At 42.6% G+C, this 15958-nt stretch overlaps 1 protein-coding gene across 1 annotated transcript in view; it reads left to right on the forward strand.

The window, feature by feature from the left end:
- The window catches only part of SNX24 (sorting nexin 24), a 139475-nt gene extending 123517 nt beyond the window's left edge, over positions 1 to 15958 (forward strand). Inside the window, exons 4-7 of the mRNA XM_037165538.2 lie at positions 6648 to 6742; positions 8090 to 8122; positions 8652 to 8716; positions 14273 to 15958. Of these exons, the coding sequence (XP_037021433.1) occupies positions 6648 to 6742; positions 8090 to 8122; positions 8652 to 8716; positions 14273 to 14340 (261 nt within the window). The 3' untranslated portion in view covers positions 14341 to 15958. The remainder of the gene's footprint in view (positions 1 to 6647; positions 6743 to 8089; positions 8123 to 8651; positions 8717 to 14272) is intronic.

Consider the following 15958-nt stretch of genomic DNA (forward strand, 5'->3'; position numbering starts at 1 on the left):
TACAAAACAAAGGGTGCACAGTGCATGCAGTAGGTTCTTCAGAAGCACCTCTGATTTGCATGTTTCAGGAGGTCACAAGTCTTCTTAGACCTGTTTACTGGCTGGCTTTTTAAAAGTGTTCCTTTGGTACCCTTGCTGTGGCTCATTTGTGAAATCGTGAGCGCGTGCCGGGGAGCGAGGCGGAGGACAGAGGGCTGCAGAGCTGTGTGCGCCCGAAGGTCCGGTCCCAGAGGACAGGGACACTGCAGCCCACTTACTGCAGTGAGCAGGTATTGATTTTCCTCTCTCCTTGTTCTTAGCCGCCCCTCTGAAGTAGGTGTGTTATGAAGCCTCTTGCCTGGTGAGGCGAGGAAAAACTGTCATGAACTTTGTCACCTCAACAGTCGGACATTTCAAACCAAACTAGGTGGAACAGGAAAAGGGCCTTAAGGATTCCTGGAAACGTCCCGACTTCGTTCAGTCCCCTGGCTTTTGTGACAGAGAGGTTGTCTGCAGTTTATAACAAACCTTGATAGACAATGGGAAGAAACGTGGGGTTTTTATTTAATGTTTTGAAAAGGGAATAAAAGGACCGCATCAGTGAAAACGACACAGCTTTGTGCAGCAATCCTGGAAGGTTATCAAAGTGGTCTTGTCCAAGTTTTCAACGAGATGTTCCATTCCCATTATAATTGGCTGCCGGGTAGGTTTGGGCCTAACTAGAATGCCAGCGTTCGATTTCCCTGTGTCCTCCGTGGAGATGTGTCACCGTTTATGCTCGCCTTAGTGACAATTTTCTAAAATGGAAACTCATGGGAAATCATTACAGTGTTTATATGTCTCCCTTGTCGGACAGTGTTATCCTGTGATATTTTACCAGTGTTTTCCACTGCATGATGGCATCTAGTGAAGGTTAAGGCAGAACAAGTCCCTCTGTAATTTCGTGACTGCATTTTCCTTACCAAAGAAGAAAAGATAACTGACAATTAAGTATTTGGGATGTCACAGAAAGAACATGTGCAACTAATCAATGGTCTCCTTTGGGAATGTGATTTTATAAAGCTGATAGGGTAGAAAAATCAGGATTTTTGTGATTTGTGTTACATGATGATAATTGCGCCTTTTCAATAAAAAAGACATTTCTCCTGGAGTAAACATCGGGCTTTCCAGGGATGCTGGTAGCGATGCTGTTGTTTTTCTGCCCAGTTCTGGCAGGGTTTTTGTAAATGTTTTTCTAGAGCATGAGATTTTTCCCCCATTCTTCTAGAGTGCTATTTCTGAAGGAATATCTGGTTTATTTTAAGGAAAGTCATGTATTCTTCTGAAAAGGAGTAACGTTGTGTAAAGAATAATTTTTCTTTCTTTTTTTTTCTTTTTTGCTTTTTCCCAGGGACACTTGATTACCCAGTTTTAATATTTATCAGAGTTGGATATACCAGCAGCAAAGGCTGTTGCATAGTATATCACACACTTGTTACAACTCTTTGATTTAATCCTGTTTCCTATGTGCATCTGAATAATACCTGAGTTTTAGTCTACATACTAAGTGATAAATTGAACAAGAATTTCTTTAATGAGTTTTTTCTGTTAATTCTTTCGCATCTCTAGTCTGCATGTGTCTGAAAGAGCAACTAAAAGCATTCAGAGCCCAGGATATTTAGAAGCTCTTACAACGCCCCCGCTGTCTGTACATGTGCCTCTTTGGCTGCTTTTACTGCACAAGCTTCAATTAGAGACAGACTCCTCTTCTGCTAGTTTGGGGGGTACTTTTTTCTTGTTCCAGCAGCGTTGAAAATCATCAGCCTCCTGAACAGAAGGGTTGGTTACCTTGATGACCCCACAGCTCCTTGGCCCGCACCTTTGCCTCATCCCCTGCTTGGCGCCCGCTCCTTGGGCCTCATCCCCTAGAAGATAACGTTGTGTTCGGTGGAGGGCTGCTCGGCTCATTTTACTCCTTGTGGCAGCAGCATTTCTTGCTGACCGACGGCACTTGCACAGAAACAGCTGCCCTCCGTGTTGCATGTGGGTCGTCCCTTCTGTCTCCCGTGGTACTCGACTCAGTACTTGTTCCCGTACATCTTAATTTCATGGAATTCACTTCCAGCTCTTTCTCCAGCTCATCATGCTCATTTTGAATTTTGATGTTTCCACTGCACAGATTAGTTGCCCAGCCATGCACCCCAGCCCACCTGCAGTGTCAGAACTCTGCCGTCAGAGCTGGTAGCTGAACAGTTCGGTGGCCCCGGGCCTGGGACCCCTCACCGCCCTCTCAGAACAAGGGTAGTGTGCCAGGGCCTCATCTGCTGTGCTCTGACCCAGCACAAAGGAACTTTAAATCCTATTTTTGTTCGTGCTTTGCTAACTTTGGAAACCCTCAGCGCCACAGATGGTTTTGAGTCTAGAGTTACATATAGAAGGCACAGAAGCCGCGCATATGAACTATGATACTTTCTAAATCCAGCGCAGCAGTAGATCTTGGTCTCCAGAAAGAATCCTTCACCAGGGTCGCCTCCCTGGCAGACAGATATGTTCGCCCACAGCTCAGAGCCGAAAGCACTAATGAATTCCAACAGCAAAGCAGCACACACCACAGTGGGGTTCCAGTCGGCAAAGGAGGAGAAAACTGAAACAGGAAGGCAGCGTGTCCTTGGGGGAGCCAGCCCGCGGTTGCCGCAGGCTCCAGACGGAATGAAAAGTGCACCCAGCGGCGTTACTGCCACGTCGCAGCTCAAAGCAGGTGTCCTCCGCTGGGCTCGTGGAGGCCTGGGAAGCCGCTGCTACTGTCAGCACAATTGTGAGTGTATGCGTATTTTTCAGCAAGCCAGATTCTTAGCTTTCTTCCACTTTTCAAAGGAGTTCATGAATCATTGAGAGCCAAGAAGCTCTGTTTGCTAGACGAACAATAATCCAAATTTCCAAAACCAGTAACATAAGGTTGAGGGGAATGGAGATAACAAAAAGAGTCGAAGGAAACAGAATTAACATTTACTGAATGTCCACTGTGTGCTGGAGTCTTTGTGGAGACATCATCCAATCCTCCCAATAACCCTCTAAGATGGGGAGTTGTTCGGTCCAGGTCTTGCTCTGAAGCCACCCAACTTGCCTCTCTAAAGAATGAAAATGACTAGTCAATAAAGAGAAGCAAGCTAAAACAATGATTTGATAGTCAAAACTGTACTGTAAATGTTTTTTGAAAAATTAAAGCTTATCCATGAAGTAAAGTTGGGCGATTCAGACCAGACCGCAGTCCCAGGCAGGTGGGCCAGCCCCAGGGCGCAGCTTCTAGAAGGAGTGGTTCTTCTTGAGCAAAAGCTTTTGAAGAAAAAGAAGGTGTAAGTGGAGGCAGGGTAGGCCTGCCTCACTGCTGGGCCCATCATGGAATGAGATTCTTCATAAGCGAAAACATTCGGTCAAACTAACTTAATTTGTCTTTTGCATCTCTCTCCTAATTCATGACAGTCATTCACTTGTATATATTGTATTAAATTAGGTAAATTCTATATTATACCGTGTTTCTGCTTGGGTTTACCTATTAATTATTTTCTAACAAGTCTTAGCAGAGTTTAAGAAATACTTCTACCACAAAACTGAATGTTTAACTTAGCCGCCAATGCTGCCTTCTTGATACCTATAAATCCTGAAATCTGCATTGGTCATTGCTTTATGGAAATTTCTATTTAAGCATTTTCATTCAACATTCAACAGAAATGCTCACTAAATTCTGGAGTTTTCCACATTTCTTTTTTTTTTTAACCAGTGTTCTTACCTGAAACAAAGCCATCGTCTATTTGGAATATCACTTCGGTCTTGGGGAGGCTGAGCGGGATTGAGCCCTGTCTGGTGTAGCAGTGTTAACAGCTTTTTCCTGTCTTTTGTCATTAATGATCATGCTGGAGATGTAGCCAGTGCATTGTAAGCCAATCTGTCAAGGCAAATAAACAATTCACCTTGTTAAAATTCCCTAAATCTTGCATTAATAAAACCAAAGTAACCCCCTGAACACTCAAGAGATGTCTTCCTCCATACTGCAGTGATGGATGACATGTCTAAAGATCCTGGAAATTAAGTAGTTCGGGTCATTAAAAGTGTCCCACACGTGTTATTGATTTAATTTATTTTAAAAGGTGGGGGTGGAGATAAGAACATTTACCCACCCCCACCCCCACTGTTTTTAAAATCTGAAAGCTACCACTTGTACACATAATTAAAACTATTGCTTGGGTAAACAGCCCTGTATTTGTTACAACATTAAGCTTTACTATTCAAATAGGTATTATGTTACTCTTGTAACCTGATATCTAGAAACAAGTAGATAATCATTGCCACTTGTGTTAAGGCACATTTCCTTGAAGCTTCATATATATATATATGGTGATTGCTAGAAACTAGAGTTCCAGGGACCCCCCAATTTCCTCAGGTACATAAAAATTCAGGCGAAGGTCAAATAATTTGAAGGAAATTAACTGAAACGGTGATGAAAGTATGCCTCTGGATAGAGGAGTTTTTCCTTTCTAAGAATTTTTCACGTTTTACTTGTTTTAGATATCAAGAAAAGAATAAACATTTTAGATAGATGGAAGGAAGGATGGATGGGTAGGAGGACTAGAGAGTGGCAGACTTTTTCAGTTCCGTATCGCCGCATTCTAAGGCAGGTTTAGGCTGTATGTGTTTTCTCCACCAGCCCACACTCAACTGGACCATTGTACTCACTGCCATATCCCAGTGCCTAACATGATAGATGCTGTTGATTTAGTAAATTATAACCCCTAAGCACTTGTCTTTGTTTCTCTTGTTTATTCCTTAAACTTCAGTGGGTACAATGAGCTATGTAAGGAAGAGTAACAGCCCCAGACAGGACTGGCTGTTGAGAAGACCCCTGTCAGGGACCAAACAGGAGGGGGCTGTGCACTAGTGTGGTCCAGAGGCCAGCCTGACTAGTCTCTCACTCGATTTTTGTGTCCTGAACTGGGTGACAGTGTTCCAAAACCCTGTAAGAAATGGGCAGCTCAGTGTATAAATTACGGCTAAAAAGAATACATTATATAGAATTGTGCGTCTACAAGATATACCTAATTCCACCTTACTTTTATCATTGGTTATATATTGGGGTTGGCCAAAAAGTTCATGTGGTTTTTTTTTTTCCTGTAAAATAAAAAACACACTTTCCATTTTCACCAATAACTTTATTGATTTGGGTATTTTGAGTATGTTGGCTATCTCCCAAGTGGTATAACATGGATTGCTCTCAATTAATGTCTTGATTTGATCGCTGTCGACTTCAGCTGGTCTACCCAATTGTGGAGCATCGTCCAGTGAGGAATCTCCAACACCAAACTTTACAAAACCACTTTTGACACATTTGCTCAGTCACAGCACCTTCTCCATACACTGCACAAGTCTTTTTTGTGTGTGTTTCAGTTGGGTTTTACCTTTCTGGACATAATAAAGCATAATATGCCAAAAACGTTACTTATTTTCTTCCATCTTCAATATTAAAATGGCTGCACAAAAATTCACCAATATTGATGCATGTTTTCAGTGCACACTGATATAACAGCTGTCACAATACAGTGTAACAAAATTGTTTTGAATGAAGTTAAAGGCAGCTCAGCCCTATTAGAACCATCAGACGGAAAGAACCAAATGGCCTTTTTGGCCAACCCCGTGCTCTGTGTATCGCCTTGCAGAGCAGATCCTGCTCAGCTGGGTGAATGACATTTCACCATTATTCTTATTGCTCTTTAAACAACCCGTGCTTATGGTGTGTCGGGGGGAGGGGAGAGCAGCCATGGTAAATTATGAAAATGACTCTTGAAAATAGATTAATTCAGAGGTTGATTTCATTCTCTGATGCTTTTCCCATGATCTTTGCAGAAAAGAAGGAGGGAGGGACAAATACACTCTGGCTGACTCTTAAAAAAATAAATACATATAAAAATGCATTCTATAGTTCTGCATTAAGTTTCTCCTTGAAATTGCATGATTCGGATATCTGAGAACGGACATGGTTATGCCATTACGCCAGTGCTTTAGCAGAGCTCAGTAAATGGAACAACTCTATAGATTTTTTCCAGCATATACACTGATTTACACTTAGTGGTAAAGTTGTTACTGACCCTTTAAGTGGAGCCGTCCGAATAGCAATAAATGTCAGTTGGTCCTAATGCTGAAACAGGTGATAGCTGAGGGGCCTTGACTAAATCGTCCAGTTAAAAAGCCATGTGCAGTATTTCCTAAACAGTAGTGGTCTCTTACAGATACACACCCAGCAGACCACCGTATCACCCAGTAAAGACAATTTGACGCACATATTGTGACAGTATCATTGGTGTTCCCGGGTTTTTCAAATGCTTACTTTGGATTAGAATCGCTGTGAGGTGGGAACTGTGTCTGCCTGGTGCCCTGTGTCCCCCTTATCGGCATCTGAAGAGTAGCTGCTTCAGAAATACTGTTTGCATGAAAGAACAGGTGAAATGAGCATTTGCTAACACTGAATAAAATGTGTGTCAGCCTGAATTCTTGGCAGGTAAAATGGGGACCATGCCTTATATTGGTGGTGAGGAATGATGCTATAACAACTTGGATGATGGTTATGACTTTTTCAAATACTTCATTTGATTGATTGCCTAGCAGACTTTACTTTCTAAATCTGTTTTCTGCTTTCACAGGCTGTCATTTTAGAAAATGAAGAACTTCCCAAACTGTTCCTTGATTTCCTAAACATACGGCACTTGCCATCTCTACCAAAGGCAGAGAGTTGTGGGTAAGAATTGTTGTTTACTTTTTGGACGCGTATTTTATGTTACTCTTCAGTCACTTAATTGGCCTAAAAATACCCCACAGGGGTATCAGCAGGGGCAGCCTGGCCACACCCATTCTTTGGCTTGCACGCCCCCTGCTTGTAGTCAGACGAATTCCTCCTGAAACCTCACCCCCATGCCGCAGCCTAGCAACGAACGCTCAGTAATTCTTGTTACAACGTGAGGACCTCACTTTTTAAATCATGCCATTATCTGGAGCAATGCCCCATGATGGGAATTGTGAATCTAGATATCCTGTTTAGGAACTAAGATGTTTATTTGTGCACACTTGAGCAAAGCTTGTGTATCCCCTTGGCACACATACATTCATATAATTTTGAAGTTACAAGTGGTCGTAGAGATGAATTTACCCAATTCCCTTTATTTTAGAGTTGAGCTTTTCTAAGATCTCCCTCATTGTAGCTGGCGGAGCCCAGGCCTTCCAGCTCTGGTCCCCACTGTCCTACTGCCTCTCCCTCCGGAACTTTTAATGCTCTGGACCCTGACCCCTGCCCACCAAGGGACTAGGCACCGGCTGTCACCAGTCACTAGGAAACATTCTTCTGAAGAATTAGCTGAGAAATAAGCCACTCGCCCATCTCTGGGCACCTTACTTGTCCTGAACCGATTACTGAAGGTGGTCAGTAACATCCTGACATGTTAAATCCATTTACAAAGAAATACATCACCTCAGACTTTCTGCATATTCAAACGGGGCAGATGGTTTTATCCATTTTTCTCTCTGTATCCAGACCCGCCTGAAGGACCCACACTAACTACAAGGCGTTCAAGCTAACCACATCCCAAGTCCTGTTAAGCCCAGTCGTGTGCTGAGTGAGAGGCTGCAAATACCTGCCACAGCTCCCTCAGCAGCTCGTGTACTGTCTGCTCACCCCAGAGCAAGGGCTGTGCACCCCGCTCCCCACCCATCTGCCTTGTCAGTGTGTCCCGTTGGAACGCGCGGGTGTTTGCTGGGAGGTCGGGATTCACACACAGCTGTGTATTTTTAAGAAGGGATGTTGGAAATGGCAATGAGTGGAATCTTTTCTCCACTATATAAATTTGGAAGTGAAAGTATAGGATTTTAAAGTGATCTTTAGGAAAATTGAAATTCAAGCACGGTGCAGTCGCAGATTCCTCAGGATGCAGAGGCGTCAGCAATGCAGTGCCTCTGTGTGAACGCCTTCATTCTTTTCCAAATGCCCCCCAGCTTGGAGCTTTAGGAATACTGTCTATTTTTAACTTTGTTGGCATAAACATTGACTCAACTTACATGGCTTTTTCTTTTTCTTTTAAAAACACTTTTTTAGATCTTTTGACGAGACAGAATCTGAAGAGTCAAGGTAAGAACTAACAGTTGTCATTTGGGAGCTAAACTGCAGAAATCGGGAAAAAGACTGTAGTTTTGTTAAATGTTTAGTTACCGGGATATAGATGCTTTAAGTCATAATTTTCTTGAAAACCTTTGTTGGGAAATTGATTTTAAGATGATAAATATTTGATAGGAAGTTACAGAAGTAACCAGTTCCATCCAGGAGTGAAAGAACCAGAACCCTTCATTGCTTCATACAAATAATAAGAATACTGTTTTTATCCATAATCATACTACAAGGTGAAAAAAAAAACACTTTGCAGCAGTGATTTATTGTGTAGATTGTATGTCTGCTTCAAATCCCACAAAGAGGTGCTGGGAGATGAGCACAGTGCTGGTCAGCTCCCTCCAACCCTGTGTGCTACCACTCACCACACTGTGCGATGCACAAACCCTGAGACGTCCCTGCACAGCAGTTTGATCCCCTCAAAGGTAGTTTGTAGTGTTTTCTGTTTACCGTCGTCCCCGGATGCTGACATGCCTGTTCTTGACCTTTCCAGCAAACTGTCCCACCAGCCGGTGCTGCTGTTCCTCAGGGATCCATACGTCTTGCCTGCAGCCAGCGGTAATCAAACCTGTCATCTGCTAACAGCTCTTTACTGATCTGACCCTGCACCACATAAACCGCGTTTTTAATACAGGTCTAACAGAGTGTCATTGGTCCAGGGTTTAATAATCTGCCAATAAGCCAGGGCTCTTGGTGTAAGAGACATTCAGAATTTTAATTGGGGCAGGCCTTAGGTGGAAATATAATTTTTCTTTCTCTCTTACCAGGCAATTTTGAATTAGAGTAATAAAGAAGAAAGATATTTGTTGCCTTTAATTTTGGGGGGTGGTATTATTTTGGCCCCTGGTTGCTTTTATCCAGATGCTAGTGTTGGAATCCAAGGCTCTGGTCCTTTTAAAAAATGCTTCTTCCTGAAAGCTGTGTGTGTACATTGGTTGTGTGTCTCCATTTCCATTTAGATTACAGCATTTTCAGTGGTCAAATATATATTTTTAGACATTGTATATTTAAATATAATGATTTAAGTATAAATGTAATCAATATATTAGCCTGAGGTCTTTCTTTGTGCCAAGAACTTTAGTCCCTTTACAGGCATTTTGCTGTGTACCTATCCATGAGTACATTGTCAGACAATATCGCATTTAATTTCTGTAACAACCTTGTGAAAAGGGCAAGGCAGGTGTCACCATCGGCTAATAAGAGAATCGGGGCTCAGGGAAGCACCTCCCTTGCCCAGTCTCGTGCTGATGGGTGGAGCCCTGGTTGCCTAATTTCTCTTTCTGTGCTCTTTGCACATGGTGAGTTTTCAGCCTTTGTTTCTCAGAGTACCTAAATAGCAATAGATGAGTTACCTACTGAAACCATGCCTACACTCTGACAATAAAATCTTATTCACTCTGACGATAAAATCTTATTCCCCGCAAGAGAGAGGGCACTGTTCTGGACAGCAGAGGTGCATGTACTCAGATCACCCACTTAGCTGTCATTTGAAGAAGGCTGGCCAGGATGCAGCCTGCCCACGGAGGGGCCATTCCTCGCACCCTGCCAAGGGAGAGCTGCCCTTGGTCTGTAAGAGTATGGTCTCATAGGAATAATTATCTGTCTTTAGCATTTGCTTCCCATGTTAACAAATAGTCATGTTATATCAGTTGGTATTATGTTAACAAAGTGTTCTATTTAACAAATATTTTTCATGTAACCATATCTAGATTAAATGGGCAATGTTTTATAAAGCATTCTTATTATCTTTTAAAATGGTTTCACAAGTACTTTTTCCAGGTATAGTTTATTTATACTCAGATATTTTATGCATTTCACTGAAATTCCTATGGAAGTATAGAATGGGATAATTGTGGACCAGAATAGCTAGGGTATTTTATGGAAGAGGGGAGACATTTTATGGCCCATAAATGCAATTTATTTTGCTTATTAAACATCATGTGCTATGCACCTGGCTTGACAATGAAGAACAGGAGGAACTTTCTGGGCAAGGACATCAGGGGGAAATGTCTAGAGTCAGAGTGAGAGGCATGTAACATTTATAGAATGTTGGTGTGGATGAATGACTTGCACAGAAAAGGGATTCTTGTTTGACAGTGAACAGAAACCACAGGGTTGATGGACAGGAGTTCAGAATGGAGTGAGCATTGAGTCTGCAAGGGATGCTGGTGGCTGTGCTGTTGTTTTTCTGCCCCATTCTAGCAATATTTTCGTAAATGCTTTTGTAGAGCAAGATCTATTTTCATGGAATTTTGTCCAACCCAATTTCATAACTCAGATTCCTGTTGTCCTATACAAGTTGTATACTTTAAATGTACAAGTTTTCAATGAAATGTCTAAATACAGCACATACATACAGGTTGATATAGGCTTATATTCTTTACTACTCAAAAATGAACATAAGATGTACAGTAGAGTCATATCATAAACACATTCAATTTATATATGAGATACGAGGTCAGCGAAGAGGAAATGGTCAGGAAAGTAACAGTAAACCCCATGACAATCCCGCCTGTTCAACAGAGGGGCGCCCTTGAGCAGCCCGAGCTGGGCGCTGCCACCGGGGTGTTCCCGCAGTCTCTATCAGTTCACACAGTCTCTTAGAGGGCAAGCATCTTCCAGGTATGAGTGTGATTTACAAGTTATATAAACTTGTATTATCCCTAAAACTAATGCCTGTAAAAGTATTACAAGTAAAGCATTGTAAATCTTTAGCATTCAATTTAAAGATAAATTGTGCTTGCATCACCTTGTGCTATCATGCCCCCTAACAAAATGTTAAGGTTACCATTCCCAAGGATACAGGTATGAATGTGGAAATATCTTAACAGATACATTGTCCTTCACAAAATTAGAAGAGGGTCCATCTTTAAAGTTCTAACAGTTGAACATTATCCTCTTACAAAATGTTAATCATCAAATATTATTCTTGTAGCATATGCTCTTTGTCCTTTGCTTTGATTTTTCTGGGAAATGTTAAACAACTCTTGCCGAGGCCCCCAGTGACTGCAGTGTAACTAAACTCTGCAGACGTTTTTCAGTCCTCCTGTTACTTGACCTCTTATCAGCCTTAGCTCTTCCTCCTCCTTCAAACGTCATCTTCCCTTGGCTTTCTCACTTTGCTACTGTTCTTCCATTCTCTGGTAGCTCGCCTGAAGGCTGTCATAAACCCTTCTCTCATGATAATTTTTAAAAATAATCTCCTCCTTGCTTTTGGCCTTGATGACCCTGTGTAGATAGCTGAGTCACCATATCAGATTTCCATCCCCACCCTCTCTGTGAACCTTGGTTACAAGGTCCTCCATGGTCGGGCCCTGTCTCACAGTCCTGCTGGGACCCCTCCTACACTCAGCTCCAGCCTGGACATGTTGAGGGGTTAGCTTCAAATGTACTAACTCCTTTCTACCTCGGGGCGCTTGCTGTTCCTTCTTCCTGGACCATTCCCCTTCTGGTCGCCACACATGGTTGGCTCTCTCGTCTTGGGCGCAACTTCTGAGAGGCTTCGCTGACTGCTGTCAGGTAACCTCCACGGGCTCCTCTGTACCATTCACTTTCTTCGGGTTCATAATAAATGTTTTCCAAATAAATGAAGACCAACAAAACTAACAGCAAAACCTGTCCTAAATCACGTTCCTTTTCATTGATGAGAAACCGAGGCAAGAACCATTTTCTGAATTGTCAAGCAGTAATGGACATTGTATTAAATGATCCGTACAATGAAACCAAAATTCACAGTTGAGAGGGGGTGAAACAACAGGTGGGGAAAATTAACTCCGATTATCTCATCATTGGTCGCTAGTGGGTGGACCTTGTTATAAAATACCTCTATTTCATTCACTTTTATCACAGCAACCAGTTTGCTTCCTTTCTAGCAGTGATCACAAACTTCATTTCCTTTTTATTATTCTCTCTCTCTCTCTCCATCTGTTTTGTTCACCCTCTAAATCCCCAGCATACGGCATGTGCTCAGCCCTGAGTACAGGGCTTCGCCTGCACTGCTCCTCTGCCCGAAATGCCCTTCAGCCAGGAGCCCTCCCAGAAGGCTGCTGCACCACTTCCTGCTGCGGCCCCACTTCCTGCTGCAGCACCATTTCCTGCCACGGCACCACTGCACACAGGTCCTCCCACCCCGTCCCGCCCCATCACTCTCTGGCCCCATGCCCTGCTTGATTATCTTCTTTGCCCTTAAACCACTGATGGACCTATTCCAGTGCCACAGAACTACCCAATGTATTTAACATAATTTTTCTTTTTTGTACTTTTTTGCTGAACTTATTTGAATCCTCTTAAGTTAAAATATGCTATGATGTAATTTCACTAACCTTTTGTGTTTTGGGTAAATGCACATATGCTAATGGATGTAATACGTCCTACCTGGGATTTTATTGAAAGTTAATCAACAGCTTCATATGGCTATTGGTTTCAGTACACTTCTGTGTAGTAGAAGAACATTTAGAATTAAAATTAACTTAGCGAAATCACTGCTTTTGATTGGGATCTAAATATACAGGTGTAAATCCTGTAAACTTCTAAAGATATGTTTTAGAAAATATTATTTTACTTGATGTTGAATAAAGGCAAACACTAAGAAATCGAGCGTCACCAACCAAAAGTAACTGAATACTCCTGTATTAGAGATATTTTTAAAACATGTTTTGTTTCTTCATCTCTTGTCTCTCTGACTAGTACGTTATTTCCATTGGCAGGGGCAGGGTCTGTTACTTACATATGTTCCCAGTAGTCAGCCAGTCTTAGTACATTGTAACGGTACTTAGTACATTGTAATACATTGTAGCTGGCACTTACTGTGTGCCAGGCTCAGGCCCAAGCACTTTGTTTCACTCATCAGTTTTTACGGCATCCTGCTAGGTAGGTGCTGGTAAGAAATCCCTCAGTAGTCATGTCGAAACCATCACCACTTTGAACTTGCTCCACTTGGTCTCTGAATGGCAGCCAGAGTCATCTTTTCAAAACACAATTCAGTTCTGTCTCACTCTACTTAACATCCTTGGATAGCTTCTCATTGCTTTTCAGGAAAAGCCAGAATTCCTGTCTATTCTTAAATTGCACCCCCTCCACCCAGCCCCGCCCTCAGGCCTCCTCACAGCTTCTGCTCCTGCTACCCCAGCCTTCCGCCAGGTCTTTGTGCCCTCCAGGCTAATTCCTGCATAGAATTTTCACCAGTTTAGCTCCCTCTTCCTAATCCTGTCCCCCCCTCCCCACCGCAGCCTGTCTGCCCTCTCTGATGAGGTTCAACCCCCTTGTTCGTGGTTTCACATAGTAGGTGCTCTGTAGAGGTTGGATTAGTGAGCGAAGGTATTATTTCTTTTGTCTTAAAGTATTGGACCACTTAATTTCCTCATAATTGCATTTATTTCAAGTGGTTGGCTCTAGCATAAAGCCTCGATGCACTTATGTGCAGATTGAAGTTTAGAAAATAAACTTCTGAGCCGTGTGCTGGCTGGATCCCCCTGTTCGGGTGCTGCACTCCAACGTCACCTGCCCTGATGACAGGAACGTGGCCAACACATCGTGCAGCTCTGGGTTTCCTCTGTATCTCCAATAAAGTGCAGCTGATTGTTCAAATCTGACAGGCTGGCTTTTGTCGGAAATTTGCCCTTTTAAGTTCGGAAGACAGGCCCCCATCTTCCTGCTCCCTAGAAGCGAGCGTGATGGAACAAGCATACTCAAGACAACTTGGACTGAACCAGCTGCTGTAAACCACAATGGAAAAACTGCAGTGAAGTATTCCCAGTAGACATCTTGGAATTCCTTCAAGTATATTGAGATTTTTGTTAGAAATTGAATTGCCGGTGTAATCCATCTTCCTTGTGAGAAAACATTTAGATAAAGAGCCGGGGCCTAGCAGCATTAACCATTAGAACATCCCTTAAATCAATAAGCTACAAATCTGGCCGCGCTTTCCTGCAGTGCCCGGTGCTACGCTAACGTGGCTCCAGGCGGAAGCCGTATGACGGATAGCATGTTCCGACCCAGACTGCCTGGCGGGCAGATTTCCTAAGTCACGGTGGGCCTTCCCTCGTTAAATTCTGCAGAATGCGATGATATTTTACTGATGCACGTGAGAAAAGCATTTTTCCTTCTGTTTTTCAGATTTTCCAAACGTGGTTATTGACGGAGTTCTCCATGGGATATTCTACCCTCACCTACAGCCCAGGTAGAAAGCCTGCCTGGCCAGAAGCTGAAACCACTTCCGAGGCTGTAGTCAAGGAAATCAATATCGACCAAATTAACCTAAACGCGATGACGTAACAGCTCAAGCTAGTGGTAACATCCAGTCCCAGCTTAATTCAGGGCAGGGACATTTCCATTAGAATGGTGCTTCTAAAAATAGAAACTGAACCAGGATGAGCTGAGGTTAAGGCTAAAGGTTTAAGAAGTAGGGTGTAGCTGCCAATTTAAAAGCCCGAGAAAATGAGGCTGTAGAAGATCCCCAGGAGCACCGGGTGCGATAAAGCAAAGTGACTCTCCGCTTCACCGGCAGCAATCGCTGATTGAAAATCTCATCCTGCATTGTACTGAGACTGATCCCCTCTGGCAGCTTTTGTGTTCAGGTGTTGTGACACTAATCTTTTCGTTATGCGATTGTTCTCGGCCAGTGATAGATACATTCCAAAGTGCCAGGTCCAGGAGAGTAGCCCAGAAACACACTGCTAACTGTGAGGAAGGAACTACTGTCGTTTGCTGTGTCAAATGCACAGTTTCTTGCCCAAGTTTTTGAGGGAGAAATAAGGGTGTGCATTATACATGATGTAATGATTACATAGTCCCATGAATAATGCCTATAAAACGTGGATGTGCATCATACACGGCAACATATGGGAAACCAGAAATTAAGTGATGCTGGCAATAGTGGGGCACTTTTTGAATCATGGCATTTTAAATGCGCACCTCAGTGGAGTCGTGTCCTACCCAGAGCTTAGCTTCTAATGTCAGCACGTTAGATACATTGGGGTACCAAGGTTATCCTGGAAAGCCCTTTAGAGATGTGACATGTTGCAAGTCTGTCCATCTACCACGACCAGTTTTGCCCCCAGTGTTGGAAGAAATGACTGCGTCTTTTGTTGAAGAACAATTGCAGTTGTTGGTGATTGTTTAGGGGTTATTTTGTGTAAAAACCACCTGTCTTCAAATGCTAGAATCACACTCATACCTGGAAGATGCTTGCCCTCTAAGAGACTGTGTGAACTGACAGAGACTGCGGGAACACTACGGGTGGCAGTGCCCAGCTCGGGCTGCTCAAGGGTGTCCCTCTGTTGAACAGGTGGGATTGTCATGGGATTTACTGTTACTTTCCCGACCATTTCCTCTTCACTGACCTCATATCTCGAATCAGTATAAATTGAATGTGTTTATGATATGACTCCACTGTACATCTTATGTTCATTTTTGAGTAGTAAAGAATATAAGCCTATATCAACCTGTATGTATGTGCTGTATTTAGACATTTCATTGAAAACTAATTAATTAATAGCTAGACTATTTATGATTATTCACTTTAATGAGCTTCTGTGTGGGAGAAGCATATTTAGAGTCAAAGGTAATTACTGAGTCATCTTACTTGATTAGGATATAAATACACAAGTTTAAAGCCTGCTGTAAACTTTTAGAGATATATTTATTATGGTAGATATGTTACTACATGTTGGAAAGAAGCAAGAACTTAAAAATCAAGTGTCATCCACCAAAAATAACTGAGTAGTCAGGGTTGGAAATATTTTTTTATGTTTTTGTTATTAGCTATTTTGAGTTAAATAAAAACAAAGAATAAGAAATATT

The sequence above is a fragment of the Artibeus jamaicensis genome, unplaced genomic scaffold, assembly GCF_021234435.1.
Source record: "Artibeus jamaicensis isolate MK-2021 breed Jamaican fruit bat unplaced genomic scaffold, CSHL_Jam_final contig_402, whole genome shotgun sequence".
Lineage (NCBI taxonomy): Eukaryota > Metazoa > Chordata > Mammalia > Chiroptera > Phyllostomidae > Artibeus > Artibeus jamaicensis.